Source organism: Podarcis gaigeae (assembly GCF_964106915.1).
Source record: "Podarcis gaigeae genome assembly, chromosome: 14".
Lineage (NCBI taxonomy): Eukaryota > Metazoa > Chordata > Lepidosauria > Squamata > Lacertidae > Podarcis > Podarcis gaigeae.
Genome location: NC_139690.1, coordinates 13,491,944 through 13,512,378, shown reverse-complemented (window position 1 = coordinate 13,512,378; position 20,435 = coordinate 13,491,944). Strand labels below are relative to the sequence as shown.

Below are 20,435 nucleotides of genomic sequence, written 5' to 3'. Positions count from 1 at the left end.
GGTACCTTTCAAAAATCTTACATGACTTATACACTGCTGTGCACTTTTAAAAACCTCTACTTAGTGTATTGAGCAGCTAAGGGGGAAAGCTGTTTGCTTGTGAAACTGCATAGGTCATGATCGATGAATTTTTCTAGTGAATATTCCTTAGAATTTGATAGTATGAATTCCTATAGTGAAAGTCAATTGCAGATTCTATTTTGGTACATTTCTACATATTTTGTGGTTTATATATATTTTTCTTTACTTTCAAATTTGTGTATCATCATGACATAAAATTTGGCATTCATTTAAAGGTGCATAAAATGTTTGCACCTCCCCAGCTTATGGCCTTCTCATTCACTGTGTTTGAAGAGAAATCTCAACCTGATGTGTGACAAGAGTCTTTTCTGTTACCACAAATTGTGCTAGGCAAGATTTCCAACAAATCTTGTTCCAATGGCAGATAATGATGATGATGATAATAATAATAATAATAATAATAATAATAATCCATAAATATGTGTGGCACTTTATGAAGGATTAGATATTGTAAGCTTCTCAGTACCCTGCCTCAGGGATTTTGCCGTCTAAAATTAGATGCATCAGAGAACAGAGGAAGGGGGAGAAACAAAAATGTATTGCAAGGTATTGCAGTTTCTTTTCAGAACATGGAACAAGCCAAATAATTTACATATATTTATGCTTGTAAGTTATGGATGCATTATATCATCTATCTATATCTATCTATCTATCTATCTATCTATCTATCTATCTATCTATCATCTATCTATCTATCTATCTATCTGTCTGTCTGTCTGTCTATCTCTATCATCTATCTATATCTATCTATCTATCTATCTATCTATCTATCTATCTATCTATCTATCATCTATAGATATCTCTCTCACACAAAAAAGGGAAGCTCTGTTCAGATTGTATGCATTTTTAAAAATTAAACCCCCCCCCCCACTGTAGCCTCTTGGCCAAATATCTCAGAAAAAACAGTATTCTGGAATGTCTAGCACTGAAATTGGCTCACTGGTTTTGAGGAAAAGGTACCTTGAGAAGCTTGTGCATTTTTAACCTTTATTTGAATTGGCAGTTTTAAGACAGAGACAGAGAATAAAGATCACTTGAAACCAATTAAGCTGGCTTTAGCTGATGTGCAAGCTTTAAGGAGGAATTGTTGTCCACTGTTTCACTCTAGGCCACATTAGTTAAAATACCAGCAAAAATGCTGGGAAGTTATCAGACCAGGAAAAGGTCTTCACGGCACCGCCTGCTGCCATCGGCTCCCCCTTTGTAACTTACACAGTAGAGCTGAAACGTTTTGTAAATGTAAATGGCCCAATGCCATTAACTTCTGTTTTGTATTTGAATTAATTTAACAGAACATTTGCACATGTGGAAACAATTTATTCTGGGCTGTTCTGCGCACCTCTCCTATTGTTAAAGATGCCAGCTCATGGAGGGTAAAATATAGGACAGCTTTCAGCTTTTGATTTTCAGGTTGTGGGTGTGGGGCAGGGGGTTGGAAGAGTGGCTTTTTTCAGGAAATGCATATTGTGGTCGTGAACTTGCAGCTCTCGGAAGGAAGACTTCATCTGTCTGCTCTGAATGAATAGGGCCATGCACTTAAAACACATGACTTCCCCTATGAATCCTGGAAACTAGGTGCATGACATGACAGCTCTTGCAACCTATGAACAGATTACTTTCAGGCGAAGATAATTTAATGATATTTGGAAAGTATTTACTGAAACCAAAGTGACTCGTGAACTGATGTGTACATGAGGGATATCTATTCACATATAGTTTTGTAACTCTAATTACATTTTAACGTTACTTCGTTATTGTTGCTAGTCTCTGTTTTCTTTTTCTATTTACTTTAATCTACTGCAAAATTTTCAATTGCATATATAAATATTCTTACAAAGAATCCTGGGAACTATATTTCCCCTCTCAGAGCTGCAGTTTTCAGTGCCCTTAACAAACTACAGTTCCCAGGATTCTTTGGAGGGCAGGGAGCCATGTTCTTTGAATGTACAGTGTGGGTCTGTCCAGGCTAGACATTGAAGTATGGGAAATGAGGACGTGGTTTTGTCCAAAACAGCTGGCAGGCCAACCTCTGAGGTCCAGATGGCCTAATTTGGCCCACGGGCCAAAGGTTTCCCACACCTGTTCTAGATTGATTTCAATTTAGGTGGGAGGAGCAATGTAGCTTCAGACCGGGTCACCAGTTCCAACTTCAAGCAGAGATTATTGGTATTATAAAAGCTCTGTTCTGACATGGTTGTTTTGAAAGAGCTGAATGCATCTATTAAAGCAAGCTTCCTCAAACTCAGCCCTCCATATTTTTTTGGCCTACAACTCCCATGATCCCTAGCCAGTGATCAGGGATGATGGGAATTGTAGTCTCAAAACATCTGGAGGGCCGAGTTTGAGGAAGCCTGTATTAAAGTGTTAAAAATAAGTTGTTTGATTTGATTTATTTTTCTCCCCAGAGGAGTACCGTGCACTTTGTAGCAGTGGCCCAGGCATTACAGCAGCAGGAACAGGTATGGTTGTGCAAAACCAGTGGGTATTGGCATTATTTGAGGAAAGGATTGTAAAATCTAACATGATTACTAATAATTGTAATAGGGAAGGACCATAGCTCAGTGGTAGATAATCTGCTTTGCATGCAGAGGGTCCCAGGTTCAGTCCTCATCCTCTCCAGGTAGGGCTGGGAAACATCTTTGCTACCAGTTAGCATAGACCAGGGTTTCCCAAACTTGGGTCTCCAGTTGTTTTGGACTACAATTCCCATCATCCCTGACCATTGGTCCTGCTAGCTAGGGATCCTGGGAATTGCAGTTCAAAAACAGCTAGAGACTCAAGTTTAGGAAACCCTGGTGTAGACAATAATGGACTCGATGACTCAGTATAAGGGAGCTTCCTATATTCCTACTGTTCTGAAAGGATAAAAAATTAGGGATGGACAGATTCATCTGTTATTTCTGGGTATGTGCACAATTTCACATGGGTTTATTCATAAGTCCTTTGCCTTTTTAGTATTAATCTGTGGTTTTTTAAGAATTAAAGAACACATGAAACTTCATATTTAAATACCATTTAAAATTTATTTAAAAGAGAGCTGGTGTTGAGTAGTGGTTAGGGTGCTAGTCTAGGATCTGTAGACTAGGATTCAAATCCCCACTCTAAGTCCAGTGGGTGACTTTGGGCCTGTCTCTCATCCTTACCTACATCACAGGGTTGTTGTGAAGCTAAAAGAAGAAAGGGGGAGAAGTATGTATGCCACCTTTGATATCTGTTTTGAGCCAAGAAATGGAGCACACAATTTGGAGAAGTGTGAATTCTGAGCCATATGTTGGTCCGGGTGGGAGTAGAGTGGAATACAAATTAGGGCCAGTTTGCTTAAAAATATGGACTAAAGAAAATGATCCTCCCATCAGGGTGAAAAATAATAATCTTGACGCCTTCCGTTTTCTAGATATCAATGAATGCGCACTGGATCCTGACATTTGCCCCAATGGAATATGTGAAAATCTGCGCGGAACCTACAAATGCATTTGTAATTTTGGGTACGAAGTGGATTCATCCGGGAAAAACTGCTTAGGTATGAAGTTTCCTATCTTACTATCTAACACATTCCTGTATGATGCCTCATTGTTCTGCTTTAGTTCCATCTAGTGTTTCTGATTTGTCTATCTTGTTTCTTCCTGGTATTTTAGCTAGCTTCTTTTCCATCTTTGTAATCCTGTCTTCCTAGTTAACAGACGGCCAGATACTAATTCAATCGCCATATTTTGGAGGGTTCCCCCCACCCCCATGTAAAACAGGCTGGAGGGATTATGAATGGTGGGGAAGGGTATAGCTCAGTGGTACAGCATCTTTGCTTCATGCAGACAGTCTCAGGGTCAACCCCTTCCATCTCCAGGTAGGGCTGTGAGACATTCACTTTGTGAAACCCTGGAGAGCCAGTTTTTCTTTTTTATTTCTTTATCAAAAAGATTTATGAAAATAATATAACAGTATGATAATGTGTAAAATATAACAAGTGTAATTCAGGTTTTTTGAGAATATTCAGAAGTCTACTTTAGGTCTTTTTAAATTTCTTGTATTCTTTTTTTAAAATTTTTTGTTTGTATGGGATGGGATATAAATTGCAATATAGTATATTGTTGTATAATTTTGTGAAATATGTTTAATAAAGATTTTTTAAAAAATAATTAAAAAAAAGAAACCCTGCAGAGCTGCTGACAGTCCGTGTGAGCAGCACAGAGCTAGATGAACTGGTGGGTCTGATTGAGCATAAGGCAGATCCCCATGTTCCCTATGGTTTAGACTCAGGCATCCCCAAACTCAGCCCTCCAGATGTTTTTGGGACTACAACTCCCATGATCCCTAGCTAACAGGACCAGTGGTCAGGGATGATGGGAATTGTTGTCCCAAAACATCCAGAGGGCCAAGTTTGGGGGTTCCTGGTTTAGACTCTTGCTTCAGCCTCCTGTTGCTGTTACATTTGCAGGCCCTTTTCTGCGGTGCACCTGCTCTTTTCCTGAAGCCACACTGTGAATTGCATGGACTGACTTGCAAAGGAGATGCAGGCTGTCATGTCCTGTTCTTGGATAGTGTGTTGGATTGGTCAGCCTTTTGTTCCCCTTTCCATTTCTTCTGTTTTGGTTTAATGCTTTTTTTTGCAGCACCTGTGATGTTATGGCTACACTCTTCCCAAACTGATTGCTGACTACCCTACAAGCTAGCATTTATGCTTTAAATCAGTGGTTCACAATCTGCAGCAATGAAGCAGATTTAAAGAAAGAGTTCTTACCAATTAGTTTATTCAATCATCACGGTGAAAGACAAAGGAATGCAGTCTCTCTCCAGATCAGTGGTTCCCAACCTTTTTTGCCCATGCCCCACCTAGGCCTCTCTAAAATCCTGATGCCCTCTCCATGACATGTAATTCTTATTATTCAAAAAGTGAACTCCTATTCACATGGAGGAAGCCTAAAAGGTCATTAATTTGGTCTAACTCATTCTCAAATTGCCCCCCTTAAAAATTAAATTGCCCCCCTGTGGGGCATATGCCCCACATTGGGAACCACAGCCTTAAATATTCTGTATGTACCCCTTTAGATGCTTCTTTCTCTGTGTGTTTTTCAGTGTCTGTCCACATGGATGTATTTGCTCCAACACAGAAGTTAGTGTAGCTCAGTGTTACCCAACCTAGGGCCCTCCAGATGTTTTAGATTCCAAGTCCCATCAGCTCCAACCCACATGGCCAAGTCAGGAATGAGGGGAGATGTAGTCAGAAACATCTAGAGCAGGTTTTGGGAACCTTTGGCCCTCCAGATGTTTTTGACTTGCAACTCCTGCCATCCTTGACCGTGGGGCGTGCTGGCTGGGTCTGATGGGACTTGGAATCCAACAACAAACAGGGTGGTGTAGACTGAAGAGAACCATATGTTCCATTTAATTTATACTTGGTGCCTGAAGTGGAGTAGAATGCCATCCCCCACCTTTTCAGGTGGAACTATAAACATCCTACTTTGATAGGGGGCAGAGATTGATTTGGCCTTGGGAAGACTATATTCCAATGTTCAGCTGACCCAATAATTGCATATCATCCACATGGTGTTAGAAAGTGTGATGACGTTGGAAAAGAAAAATATACTTATTATGTAATTCCCTTTTGAATGGCACAGAGTTTCTTGTCGCTGCTTTTCATTACAGGGAAATATAAATTTTCCTGCCAGAGGTGGGAAGTTTGGGAACTAGTGCTGTAAACCACTAAAAGTCCTGATACTTGTTCCTTTTCCGGTGATTTCAGCATTTCTCTTACAGAACAAAGGGAAACATCCCCATCAGTGAAACATATCTGCTTGTAAAAAAAAAAAGTTTTCTTTTATAGCTTCCCATGAGAACAAAATCTTATTTAGTCTCTCTGATGACACTCTTAATTGTTTTTGCAGACATTGATGAGTGCTCCTTGAACCCGCTGCTTTGTGACAATGGGCAATGCAGAAACACCCCTGGAAGCTTCACTTGCACATGCCCTAAGGGATATGTGTACAAGCCTGATCAACAAACATGTGAAGGTAACTGAAAACATCCCTTTATGTTATAGCTATTCTGAGCATCGGATTATTATTATTTTTAATCACCCTATCTCTGGAGTTATATTTGGATCAAATAAAATGTGGGTTTATTTGCCAACATTAGGGATGAATTCCATTTAAGGCAGACTGGAACTGTTGTATTTTTATAAGTATGCCAGGAGACTTTTGACTTTGTGTATTACACTTGGGGGTGGGGATATATAATCTGCATTCCCAAAGGATATTTCGGGTGGGAATTTAGCTGCAGCTAGGTGTTCAGTGATCCCGGGGAATGGGAAGATCTGGTTTCATATCCCAGAGGACTATTGGACTCAGTGGGCACCAATGAGCACATTGCTGTCCTTCAGCCTTGGCTCCCCAGTTTTAAATGAGAACAGCTGTGACCAGCCTTGTAGGATTCTTGCTGGAACGACTAAAGCAAGGTCCCTTGAAACTTTGGGGTAGGCAGTGGACTGTGTGTGAAGAGTGCATAGATTTGCATTTTTACTGTATGCATAAAGTAAAGTTTGAATTTATAGGGTTATTTTTTTATGGTACACAGGTGCCTTGGTCCTACGTGTACCTTGGCACATGCATGGTGCTTCTGTGTTTTCAGGCTACCCTAAGTACAAGTTGAAACCTATACAGTAAATTGGAGCAATGGGACCATTCTACTTGCAGGATTACCTTACCCTCTTCAATTTGCAGAACTGTAACTCCTACCGGAACCGCACAATACTTGTTCTGCACTTGTAAGAAATCAATATTTTGGTATATCAGCACTGCACTTTGGAACTCCCTTCCTATTGACATCAGGCAGAAGCCTTTGATGTAATCTTTTTGGCACCTGCATAAAACATTTTTTGTGTTGGCAAGTCTAAACATGCACATAGAGTGCTGGCATGTGTTTTGATTTCTTTTTGCTACATTTGATCATTTTTGAATGTTTTTGAGTATCAGCTTTTAATTGTCTTTTATTGATCATTTTAATGCTTTTATATTTTTATAAACCACCTAGAGGTTTCCTTGGAATCAAATGTTGTGAAATAAATAAATGCGGCTTGTGGGTGCAGGAGACAAATTCTATGACAGATGGTGGGTTTGCCACAGGTGGATTGTGGATTCCTAGCCGCAATCTACAAATCTCTGATTCAGCAAGAGAATCCTTTTGTTTCTAGATGACCAGACAGAAAGGAGCAATCTGAAGCTTTGCTGGTCACTAATTCTCACTGTTTCTCTTCTAGATATTGATGAGTGTGAATCCAGCCCCTGTATTAATGGCGTGTGCAAAAATATTCCTGGCTCTTTTGCCTGTGAATGTTCCCCTGAAAGTACTTTGGATCAAACGAAAACCATCTGCATTGGTAATTTCTTCTTCTGAGCTGTCTTTATTGGCTAGAAAATATTTTTCTTACAATTGACATACATATATCTTATTCAGTTTTCAGGAAGCTTTTGAGAATAACCATGAAATAGAAGTGAAATAAATTTAAGAGTATTTCAATCATTGCTTCACTGTTTACTTGAGCATATGCATTAATATGCATTTCACAATGCATTAAAAAATTGCAGAGGAGGTATTGTAGTGAATCAGCAGATAATGAAAGACTGACCTGACATTCTGAGCTGGAAGGAGAAGAGGTGGCAACTTTATAAAGTTGCTGTGGTTTGGGAATAGATGGCAGGTAGCTGGGTGTGGTGGCATCAGGCCAAAGGTTCCCCTACTCTAGCAACCCACAGGCAGACCTGAGTGAAATAACAGGCTCCTTGCTCATAATCCCCAGCAGCTGGTATTCAGAGGCCTCCTGCCTGTAGTACTGGAGGAAGATGGGAAAAGACAGACAGGGCCGTCTTTAGCAGATGTGGCGCCAGGGTGCAAATATCCGCCCAGTGCCCCCAAATTACCACGGAGGGGTGAAGTTGCGCACTGCCAGCCATGGAGGTGGCACAACTCTCCCCCATACGACTGTGAGAGAGCAATCCCTGCATAGGCTTGGGAGGGAAGCTGCGTACCCGCCAGCCATAGCGACCGGCACCCTGGTGCAACGCACCACTAAGCCCTATGGGAAAGATGACTCTGAAGACAGGAGTTAATTTTATCTTCTCAAAAGCAATAAGGAAGCTCCGGACTAAAAGACTGGAGGGTGTTGGCAACAATGTTGGCACCCATCTGTCTTCAGAGTCAATGGAGTGAGCCTCAAGGGGTGAAATCAAACTGCTGAGTTAGCAGTACCGAAGTGAACTCCCCGGGGTGCAAGCCTGGGCAGTGTGCTTGGAGGTCCTGGGCTGCCCAGAGGACAAGACCCCTATCTCTGTCTTGCTGATGTGGTCCAAAGGAAAGCAGAGGGAAATGTTTGGCACCAGCTCGACCTTTCTTCCTGGGTTTGGTTTTTATGAGGATAACTGAGTTAGTTTTCACGAGTATTCACTCACACTGGGTAAAGATATTTGAATAGGCATACATTGCTAAATGGCAACATCTTGTTTTATTTTTATTTACCTTTGCAGAGACTGTTAAAGGCACGTGTTGGCAGACCATAGTGAACGGCAGGTGTGAGATCAATATCAACGGGGCCACTCTGAAATCTCAGTGTTGTTCCTCGCTGGGTGCTGCTTGGGGTAGTCCCTGTGTTCCATGTGAACGAGGTAAGGCCATTTTGCTGTGTCCTTGGCAAATTATTATTTGGAGCATTAGAAGAAAGCATCCAATAGAAAGGGCAAAATCACCTCTGGGTGTTTTAAAGGGGGCGGGGGCGGCAGTTGGATGATCATTTGCCAGGTAGGGTTCAAGCTGAGCCCTCACTTTCATGACATGACAAAGCCCTAGAAAATATTATAGCAGTAATGACTTTGAGCTTAGACTGACTATCTTCCCCTCATCACTTAAAAGTCAGCAGTGCATCTAATGATGGCTTTGCTCCTGTCTGCTGGTTTCAGAATAGTTTTTACAAGCATTTTCAGATAAGTCTTTTGGGGGTGAGTGCGATGTACCTGAGCATTATGAACTGCACAAGTTAGTATTCTTAACACTTTGATTATGAACTCTGGCAAAATCACCCAAGAAATCTTGGTTTAGGAGGAAGGATTGCTGGGTGAGGGTATGCGACTAGAACCCCAGCATATGCCTCATCAGAAATGCTGAGTCTTCCTGAAACTTTCTGCTGATGAAGTACCCTTTTCTGATCAGCTCATCTGCCTCAGTCCCTGGAATGTCTGTTTATTATGGAACCCAGGTACATTCCAGAGGAGTTTGGGTACATGTACTATACTTCATGCAGGGCACTATTGATCTGTTTGAACTGAGTGTTCATCCTAAATCACACCCTCTTGCAGCTGCACATTTCTGGAGAAGTATGCTAATGTTGGGCTGTCTTTCAAGAAAGCTTGTTTTCTGCTATTGATCATCTTCCAAGAAACCCCGGGTGCTTTAATATCCCCCCTGGAAGATTCCATAAGAGTCTGGGTCAGAGGTTGTTGTGATCGTGGCCTGATATAGTGCATGCTAAATGCATTATTTGTTTCATAAAACTTATACACTGCTTGATTGTAAAACACCTCAAAGCGTTTTACAAATGTTTGCTTTGCAGGAAAGTACTAGGAAGCTTGGAACCTTCCAGCTCTGCCTCTTCCATTTTAGTGGCTCAACTCAATTGCTTAAACTGCATCTTGATTGAGACAGATCTCTCTAAGGGTCTACATTAATTCCTAGCATGATTATATTAATTGTGATTAAAAGGGGATGTGCATTACTGCCACACTTTACAGAACACACTGCAATATTTAGTATATATTGTTGCAGACCACCTCAATCTTCATAAACGATGTGAGATTCCAGAGGTTGCAGGCATGCCTTACCCAGGGCCTGTGTTTCCTTTTGGATGATGAGGCAAAGTGGAGACTGTGGTGTCTTTATGATACATGGTTTATTTACACATATATACAGCCTGAGTCTAGATGGAGAAATTCAACACATTATACTCCAAGAGGCTCACTTGCTTCTCCCATAGGTGCAGCAGACTTGGGTCTAAGAACAGAGAAACCAGTCGTGGTCGCTGTCTCTTTGTTACCAACTGTTCCCCTGAGCCTACATGGTGCTCTTTGTTCTCCTTCTTCCTCCTTGTTGCCACTAGCCCAGTGAAACTATTCCTCTCTAGCCTACATAATCCAAACGGAAATTTTAAACCTTTTTTGTCTCTGTCCACTAACACACAGCTGGAGAAAGGGCTCCCCCCTCCCTGCTTGCTGTCTGGCACTGAATGTCTTGATGGCTCATTTTTTGTTAGATTAATGACTCGGCCATCTTCAGGAGATTACCTCATAAGGAAGCTGTCCTGTGTTATTTACAGCTTGAACCCCTACTGGATCTGGGAGTTCAGTGTTTGCAATTCAACTCCCTAAACCTAGAATAAATACTAACAGTTACTAAAACTGGAAATTATGGGTAACCTTGCACCCACAAACTCTGGCAAACAAAACTTACAGCAATATGTTAAGGGAAATGTAAGTCGAGTGGTTAAATGTGCCTAACAACCAGCCCTTGTGCACATTCAACAGGCCTTGCAGAAAATGTGCACATGATCTCTCCAGGAAGAGTGAATGGTGCACATTATGCAGAATGGCTGCAGAATGTAGAATATTCATAGGATTGTAGAGTTGGAAGGATCTTGCACATTCCCAAAGACTAGTGGGAGATTATGTATATTTATGCACAGATTTCCATGGGTGGATGTGTACCGTGACAGGTTGTTATACACATTACCTGCTCAACTTACATTACCTCTAACATGTACATTGCATACATGATAATTTTGTAATGTACAAAGGGGCCTTAAGCAAACATACCACATAAATACTGTGTAATAAGTCTTAACTTTTAGTCTTAACTTTTTATTTTAGTCTTAACTTTTTATTAGAGCACTAATTGTCAAAAGAGAACAAAGCGAGACTTACTTATGAGTATATATGCTTAATATTGCACTAAGAATCACTGTTGTGTCCCTTAGTCATGCTGCAGCCCCTTCCTTTAACTGTTATTGCTCATTTAATTGTTGTTATTTTGGAAGTTTCCATGCAGAAAAGGTCTGATCTGTGTTTCAGATGCAGTTTCATATTCAGTGAAAGAAATTTGAGCTTTGGACTACAATGTTCTTTGCTTCTCTTTTATAGATCCAAACTGTCCGAGGGGATTCTCCAGGGTAAGAGGAACACAGTGTGAAGGTATGTGTTATTGCTCTGGAACTGGAAACATGTTAGTGGAGAAGCAAAAAATTTCAGTGCCATTTCTCACATTGCTACGGAAGATCACAGTGCCTAGCTAGGATGAGGAATTAGATCTGGCCTGGTAGGCAGGATCCTTATCTTGTCCAGCTCTACTGTGAACCAAATTTGACAGGTGGGCAGCCTAATACTGCAATTACCTGGTTTTGTCCATGCAGATGATCATTGGGCATAATGCCACTCATGGAGCTATGGGAGCTCCAGCAATCAGCTGGTTGTTGGGACTTTTATATGTCCATGTGCATGATCCTCATATTCTTTTGCATGCATGGTGCAGGACCTGCAACACACAACCCTACTTAGAAATTTTTCAGGTTTACAAAGGCTGCTTAAACCCCATTGACATCAATGAATACTAGCAAGTTAATTCATGGAAATGGAAATGAAACTGATGGCCATGCAATCTCCATAAAGATGTGTTCATGCACACCTCCATGCCCCTCTCTTCCTGCAAGAGTAGCAACCATCCATTTCTCAAATAGCTTCAGAGAAGGGTTTGATGTGAGAAGCTGTGGTGTAACACCTAGGGCTGCAAAAATATCTAGGGTGTGTTGTGTGACCAATGGTTTGCATGCACCCATAGAATCAGGCTGTAGACTGCCCTTCGCCTAACATATGTGATATGAAAGTATTACTGCACTGGGAGTTGGAGGGAGAAGTGGGGGAGAGCTGGCAAATAACCCTTGAGATCTATGAAAAACAGATATGCACTGGGATCTAGGAGAAGCCATCAAGGTGAACAAGGTCCCATGGCAGTTACACCAGCGGTTGAGGAATAGGAGATGAAGCGGAAATGCTCACTGAAGAAGTGAACTGATAAAAAGACCGGTGTGATAGAGGCATGGAAAGCAGTCATGAGAAAGGCTAAGAAGGCACTGGTGGGGAACCTTGTATGGTCCAGCAAGCCAGAACTTTAATTCCCTGCACCCCACAGGGCGAATTTGTCAGGTGGGTAGCACCACTCATCTCAGGTGACTGAAAAGGGGGGTTATCCCACACACCTGTCAAGTGGGCCACCCACCTGTCAAGGTTGCCCTGTGGACTAGGGCTAGGGCTCTGCTTTGCCAGCGCATTCCCCGCAGGATTGAACTCTCCACTCACCAGCTGATGAGTGGAGGCTTCAGTACTGCTCTTTGTAGCAGTCTGCTTTGCTAGCATGTCCCTCAAAGCAGTGCCCAGCAGGATTAAGCCCAGACCCCCTCCCATCAGCTGAGACCCCCTCCCATCAGCTGTGATGAGAGGTGGATGTCTAAGGCAGTTAAAGAGATGCTGTATACATGTCTTCTCCATGATGTCTTCCCCTTTGGTGGAGCTCTTTGTCCTGACCTATGGCACCTTTCCCTTACTTGCACCATCACTGTTGGAGACGGTGATGAGTACCCATAGCTACTGGTTGAGCACAAGGTATCTCAATGACAGCAAGAATCTTGCCCATTATTCCTCTTTTCGAAGTTCCAGTGGTTTCATACTGTATTGGGTCATGGTGACTAGTGCAACCTGACATGACAGAGCAGCTGAAATATTTGAAAAACAAATTATTCCCATATGTGTCTTCTAATAGCTTTTATTTTATTTTTTAAAAAAAGAAAAGCAAGGAGGAACAAATTTATCTCCCTCCCTCAAACTTGTCCCTTCTCTCTTTCTCTCTCTCTCCAAATAATTACCAAATATCTTGGAAACATTTCTACCACAGATCCACTGTACATAGCTTATATGATCTCAAGAGAGATGTTGCCCCACCTATTCCAAATCACAAGAACATGTTTGAGTGCTGAGAGATGGAAAGTTATTTTTCCAAGATAGTGGCCACAGGATTTTCTCACATATAACTTGCAGTAATTTCATATTGATCGATCCAGCATATTTTCCAGCACCCAAATATATCTGATTCACTTTCCACTATTTTCTGACATGTGGATGGAACCCCATAGTATTTCAATCGGTTTAAGCATTTTTTCAGAGGAGACAATTCAAGAAGATCTTTCCTCGAGGCTGCCGGTTCCTATGGCTGTGCAAAAAACCCAAACTTGACTTGTCCTGCTGTTGTTCTTTTAACAGCAGCTTGATGCCCTGGAGCAACAGGTAGTGCTTTCAACCTGCTTGTTTGTATTGTCCCTTGCTAATAACTGCACATCAAGCTGTCATTAAAATTATAGTGGTGGGTTGAAAAGTCAACAACTCTACTATTACCAAAGCTTTTATTAAAAACAAAACAAAACTATTTCACCACCATCCCAATGGCTTGGTTACGCAGCACCTGACCATGTCATTATCTATCAACCTTGGTACCTTTGACTACGGAATGGAAAGTGGCCATAGTTCAGTGGTAGGCAATTTGCTTTGCATGCTAAAGGTTCCAGTTTCAATCTCTGATACTGCCAGATAGGGCTAGAAGGGTCTTCTGGCTGAAGCCCTGGAAACGTTGAGCAAGATGGACCCAATGGTCTGACTCAGTATAAGGCAACTTCCTATGCTTTCTTCCTCCAGAGTCACTGTGCCCAATAATGAAGCTCTTCCTTACTTAATTTTTTTTCTTTTTTAATTGTTATCCTTCCTGTGGCCACCCGCAACCTTCTGACTACTGTGGTTGACGTTTGTTTTTTAAGACAAAGCAATCCCTTAGATGCAGGGAAATGAAGTTAATTCTATCTATGGGAAAACGTGGTTAATTTCAGAGTTCTTGAAAGGCAAATCGTTTCCACATGCAAATATTCCATAGGTTCTTGGGGTGCCCGCTGTCCCAAGTTTTCTGATTCTCCTCCTGCCTCTGTGAATCAGTCTGCTTAGAGACGGTGCAGCCCATAGAGTAAGGCTTGCGGTTTCCCTTTGGCTTTGGATATAGCTGGATCAAGCCACTTCTAACCAAAATGTACTGCTTCGAAACCAAAATTAATATGTTATTCTCATGCTTGAAGAGACTGTTAGTATGATGGAAGTATTGTACTCCTCTGCCTTGTAGACATTTTTAAAGCATGTGTTTCTGGCTTTTTGTTTCAATAGATATCAATGAGTGTGAAGTGTTCCTTGGAGTGTGCACAAATGGACAGTGTGTAAATACTTTGGGATCCTTTGTCTGCCAGTGTCCCAGTGGTATGACTCTGGATGCAACTGGACGGAGATGTATTGGTAAGCATGAGAGGACTTTTGCTCCAATCTAGTAGGCTGTGAATAAAACCCTGGGCTCCAAAGCTTAGTCAGGATTTCAGCTTGGGCAGGGACATATTCATTCTCTTCTGTAAACCAGAGAATACTTCTCTGGGACAATTACTTTGTATGCACAGACATAAGGAAATAATCTGTATGCACAGATATAAGGAAAAGACCAATGGGTGGGGACCCTCACACTTGGGGCCAAATGTGGCCCTCCAGCCCCCCTATCTGCCCTGCTTTGCACCCTCAATTATTATTATTATTATTATTATTATTATTATTATTATTATTATTATTATTATTATACCCCGCCATCCCCGGCCAAGACCAGGCTCAGGGCGGCTAACACTGAATATAAATACAGTAAAAACATTAAAAACAAAAACGGTTGATTAAAATATAAGTTAGAACAGTGTTTCCCAACCTTGGGCCTCCAGCTGTTTTTGGACTACAACTCCCATCATCCCTAGCTAGCAAGACCAGTGGTCAGGGATGATGGGAATTGTAGTTCAAAAACAGCTGGAGGCCCAAGGTTGGGAAACACTGAGTTAGAATACAGTTTAAAATGCAGCTTAAAATGCAGCCTCGTTTTAGCAGTAGCCTATAGATCAAAGCCATGAGGGGAGAAAACGTCAAATATTCACCGGGGCCAACTATCCATGCTGGTCCTACATGGGTCAGCAAAAAGAGCCGAGGGAAAATTTATATACAAATCCCATATAAGGGGTTCCATCAAAAAACAAACAAACAAACTCCGATCTGGTGGAACACTCTGTCACAAGAGACTAGGGCCCTGTGGGACTTGACATCTTTCCGCAGGGCCTGCAAGACAGAGCTGTTCCACCAGGCCTTTGGCCAAGGCACAGCCTGACCCCCTCCTTTGGCAATCTTCGCGGAGCTCTAGCCCAATGGTTGCCATTGGTTTGATTTGAATTAATTTTATAATGAATGATTTTAGAGTGTTGTGTTGTACAGTTGTACTGTTTTATTGTTGTTAGCCGCCCTGAACCCGGCTTCGGCTGGGGAGGGTGGGATATAAATAAAATTTATTATTATTATTATTATTATTATTATTATTATTATTATTATTATACAAAAAAACAAGTAAGTAAGTAAGTGAGTGAGTGAGGGGGGGGGGGGTTAGACTGAGTCCAGCCCAGAGGCCAGGCGGAACAGCTCTGTCTTGCAGGCCCTACGGAAAGATGTCAAATACTGCAGGGCCCTGATCTTGAATGACATGCTGGCCTTCTAGGGGACCTCTTGACTGCTGGGTGCTATGAAGCCATAAGATGAGTGCATTTCATTTTGAACACGCCTAGCAGCGCGTCTTGAGAGTTCTTGGAATGTGATACTTGCCTCCCCAGGGTCCCATTGCCCACCAGGCGAGGGTTTCGGAAGGGAAAGATGAAAGGGAAACCCCACTCAGCCTTAGGAAACTGGGTTCCATTGGGGTAGAAGGCAGGCTTTGTGGGTTGTAGCCAGTGTTTAAGTCACTTAGTGGTGAAGTTGTTCTGCTGGTTACTCTGTTGTATAATAGATGACACAATCCATTGCACAATGGGGCAACTCTTGCATTGGATTCGTCTGCTGTGCAACATTAATACGCACCCTTGCACTTGCACGGGAACCCAACCACTTGTAGACACAGAACACTGGGTACAGCCATGGCTGCTGTTGTGTGCACCCATTTGCTTTTTCAGTACGGTTGATGGCAGCTATTTCCTCTCATGAGAAAAGGAAAATACTAGAAAGGGAAGACTGTCATGCTGAAAGGGTGACATACTTGTATCACTGTGTGGTTCAGCCTCTATGAAGAGGGATCCCATGGTGGAAGGAAAATGGAGACATCCCTTCAGGGCAGTCTGCCTTATATGGACTCCCTGTTTCTCTCTCCATATGACACAGAGTATTAGACTGGGTTTCCATATTGTAACATTTCCTTAGTGGTTGGGCTCTGCTGCGCTGATGCTGCAACTGCTTATTTTCCATCTATTGATGGCTTTTTTAAAAAACCACCCTCAACAGATATCCGCTTGGAGTCGTGCTACTTGGATCACGATGACGAAGACTGCACAAAACCAATAGGAGGGCGGCATCGTCAGGATGCCTGCTGCTGTTCAGTTGGTGCAGCCTGGGGCCCCGAATGTGATGAATGCCCTGAGAAGGGAACGCCTGAATATGAAGCCCTTTGCCCAAGAGGACCTGGGTTTTCTACCAGAGGAGAGATTATAAACGGAAAGCCATTTTTCAAAGGTATGCAAAGCCATTGACGGTACTGGAAAATGTTCCGAGGAACTGATTTATTTAGTTACTCCTTTCCTTTCTCAGAGTAAACTCACACAACATGGGCAGGAATCGGGGTTTAGTGAAGTTCCAGACCACGTGCTTATCGCCCGAGAGTTGCAACACAGATGTAACACTACCGGGGGTAGTGTTCCTTGAGCAACATGACCATGGCACAGTGGCTTTTGTACCTTTGTGTATTGCCGCTTCTGCCTTCCTTCCTAGTGTATAGAGTAGCTGGGCATGGGAAGAAACACCAAGCACAGATACTGACTTTCCTTTACAACCCCATAATTTACACAGAAGTAAGGGAAGCACAAAGGGTGCGGGTGGCACTGTGGGTTAAACCACAGAGCCTAGGACTTGCCGATCAGAAGGTGGGCGGTTCGAATCCCCGCGACAGGGTGAGCTCCCGTTGCTCGGTCCCTGCTCCTGCCAACCTAGCAGTTCGAAAGCACGTCAGAGTGCAAGTAGATAAATAGGTACCGCTCCGGCGGGAAGGTAAATAGCGTTTCCGTGCCCTGCTCTGGTTTGCCAGAAGCGGCTTAGTCATGCTGACCACATGACCCGGAAGCTGTACGCTGGCTCCCTCGGCCAATAAAGCGAGATGAGCACCACAACCCCAGAGTCGGTCATGACTGGACCTAATGGTCAGGGGTCCCTTTACCTTTAAGGGAAGCATGTGTATTCTTGCTTGTTGCAGTGGGTTTGCTTGTGGTCCTCCTGGACCTGTATTTGTAGAGCTCAACATGTCAGGGCGCTGGAAGAGAATTGGGAATAATCAGGGTGAAGGATGAGGGGTCTGTGAATAATGGCTTCCCTGTGGCCTGAAAGAGGAGTGTTGATTTGGAATGAGTGTTAATGCACTCTTTTATAAAGACGGAATGTTATTAGAATTCTTTAGCTGCTAATAAATGCTTTAAAGAACCAGTAATTGTGACCACCGTGGATATTAACTTTCCTCACTGAATTAATTGAATTAGCAAATCATTCAAGAAGAATTCCTAGAAGAGGTGGTGGATATGACCTGAAGGGATGTTAGACATGAGGCAAAAAGAGGGGGGAAGGTCGCCGCTAGTACAATCCAGTGAATGTTTAGTCAGAAATCCCATTGTATTCAATGAGATCTGCTACCTAGTAAATTGTGTTTTGGGTAGCAGTCTATGAGTCTTGCCCTCATGTTCATAGATTAAAATAAAACTCAGTAAGAGGTGTGCTAATTGCTGAGAATCTAGTCAGGCATCACTGCTAGTGATCAGAGGTACAGAGCATTAAACCCATTTCTACCACAGACACGGAAGAAATAAAGAAAATGTAATATGCTTTGTAAGAGTAGCATCAAATGAATGGGAGTTCAGCTTCATATGCACAGAAGTGTTACAGGAGTGTGAACTACTGCTGTAATTTGAACACTCAGATGTGGGCGTTGCATTCAGTGAACTGCAACTGTTAAAAGACTTTGAACTGGTCATTTATACCTGGGCTTCACTGATGCGGTTCTCATGAAATGAGAATTAACTAGATTTAACTACTGCTTTTAACAATGGTTATGTCTCTGTCTTAGATATCAATGAATGCAAAATGATTCCAAGCCTTTGCACCTATGGAAAATGCAGAAACACCATTGGCAGTTTCCGTTGTAAATGTGACAGTGGGTTTGCACTTGATTCTGAAGAGAGGAACTGTACAGGTAAATCCTTTAGCTTTCATTGTGTCCAGTAGTGGCTGAAAATGTAAATGTAATATTGCAACGTGCACATCCAAAATATGTGTTTTATTGATTTCAGTGCATTTTAGAGGTTTTATTACAAGCAAGCAATATGCACATTTTGTTAAATACAATCAAAATAAAATATTTGTTGACCATTAAGATTCATTTCTAAAACTGCAATACAGCATACAGTGGTGCCTCGCAAGACGAAATTAATTCGTTCCGCAAGTCTTTTCATCTTGCGAGTTTTTCGTCTTGCGAAGCACGGTTTCCCATAGGAATGCATTGAAAATCAATCAATGCGTTCCTATGGAAACCGCCTTCAGACCAGGTTTGGGGACAGTCTGTCCCCTGACCTCTTCTGAAGGCCGACGGGGGGGGCGAAAGTCTTTGCTTCCCCCCCCCCTTCCCGGGACAGCGGAGACTTCTCTGCTTAAGAGCGCCCCTCGCGCGGGGCAGCAGGCTGCGCACCTTCCCCTCTGTTCCCGGACCTGTCCTGAAGGCTTGCGGTGGGAGGAGGGCTTTCCTCCCCACCGCCAACATTCAGAATGCTGTTCTGAATGTTGGCGGTGGGGAGGAAAAACCCTCCTCCCACCGCAAGCCCCGGGACCTCCCACCGCAAGCCTTAGGACAGGTCCGGGAACAGAGGAGAAGGCGTGCTGCGCTTCCCCACTGTCCCCGGAGATTTCCCTATGGGCTTTCGTCTTGCGATGCAAGCCCATAGGGAAATTCGTCTTGCGAAGCCGCTAAAAAATCGGAAAACCCTTTCATCTTGCGGGTTTTTCGTTTAGCGAGGCATTCGTCTTGCGGGGCACCACTGTATGTTTGCTTTTGAAATAACTTGGTTTTGTTTTAAATGGCAGATATTGATGAATGCCGCATCTCCCCTGATCTGTGTGGCCAAGGACTCTGTGTCAACACCCCTGGAGATTTCCACTGTGAATGCTTTGAAGGCTATGAAAGTGGATTTATGATGATGAAAAACTGCATGGGTATGTTACTCAAGGCATATTTGCATTGGGGCGCTCACCAAACCTTATGAGGTCATTGTTGTTCCAGTAACTGCTGGTTTGCATCTGGACTCCATTTTTTTTGGAACAGTTGTGAAAAAGCAGGGTGTGGGGAAGAAGTGTCACTTTAGGCATCCAAAGTCTTTGTTTCCTAAATTTAATGAGGGAATTCAGGCTGGTTTGGATTTGCAAAATAGCCAGCTCAATTGGATCTTAGGAGTTTTTCTTGAACCACCAAAGTTCAAAAGTTGGGTTGGGGAATAGAGTGTGGTTAAAAAGACGCTAGTTCTTATTCTGAATCCACTCCAAAGATTGTTATCCCAGCACAATATGGATTCGTAGGGTTTTGTGCTCGGGACTTTTCATTTTAAAATAATGAAAAGCAAGCATTGTTATTTTGCTTGGATCAAAGACTGGTCCATAAGTGGGAGCTTTGGTTTCACTCCCAATATGTAACTGATGGCTTTTAATAATGCCAACTCACAAAGTCTAGGGTTTCTTTTAGCTCATCCTCAATATTTCAGCATTATCTCTCCCTTCCCCCCACATTGTGATTAGCTCTGATTAGTAACAGATTTTATAATACTACATAATATCACCTTGAGCTATGATAGTTTCTGAAGGTATTATAGGTGTAAAATGTATGTCTGGCAACAGAGTTCACTATCACTCCAGGCTTTAAATAAGACACAATGTCTTTGTTCTCTCTCATCAAAATAATATTGCTCTCTTTACATTTCTGAAGTGTTTCCTACACTGAGTGACAGCATGCACATCCATTGATTTTCATATTCATATTTTTTTTGGAAAACCTGGGAGGTAGATTACTCTGAGAGTTGTCACCCAATGGCTGACTCACGGTTGAAGATTTAACCTGGCTCTCCCACATAAAAGCCATCCAGAATGCCAGCCAAAGTC

At 42.5% G+C, this 20,435-nt stretch overlaps 1 protein-coding gene across 4 annotated transcripts in view; it reads left to right on the top strand.

Moving 5' to 3' along the window:
• FBN1 (fibrillin 1) overlaps positions 1–20,435 on the top strand; it is a 216,037-nt gene that overhangs the window by 120,152 nt on the left and 75,450 nt on the right. For all 4 annotated transcript variants that reach the window (XM_083712342.1, XM_083712344.1, XM_083712343.1 and 1 more), the window contains exons 18-27: positions 2,487–2,540; positions 3,476–3,601; positions 5,961–6,086; positions 7,331–7,450; positions 8,595–8,732; positions 11,253–11,303; positions 14,364–14,489; positions 16,539–16,766; positions 18,361–18,486; positions 19,371–19,499. In XM_083712342.1, coding sequence (XP_083568468.1) covers positions 2,487–2,540; positions 3,476–3,601; positions 5,961–6,086; positions 7,331–7,450; positions 8,595–8,732; positions 11,253–11,303; positions 14,364–14,489; positions 16,539–16,766; positions 18,361–18,486; positions 19,371–19,499 — 1,224 coding nt within the window. The remainder of the gene's footprint in view (positions 1–2,486; positions 2,541–3,475; positions 3,602–5,960; positions 6,087–7,330; positions 7,451–8,594; positions 8,733–11,252; positions 11,304–14,363; positions 14,490–16,538; positions 16,767–18,360; positions 18,487–19,370; positions 19,500–20,435) is intronic.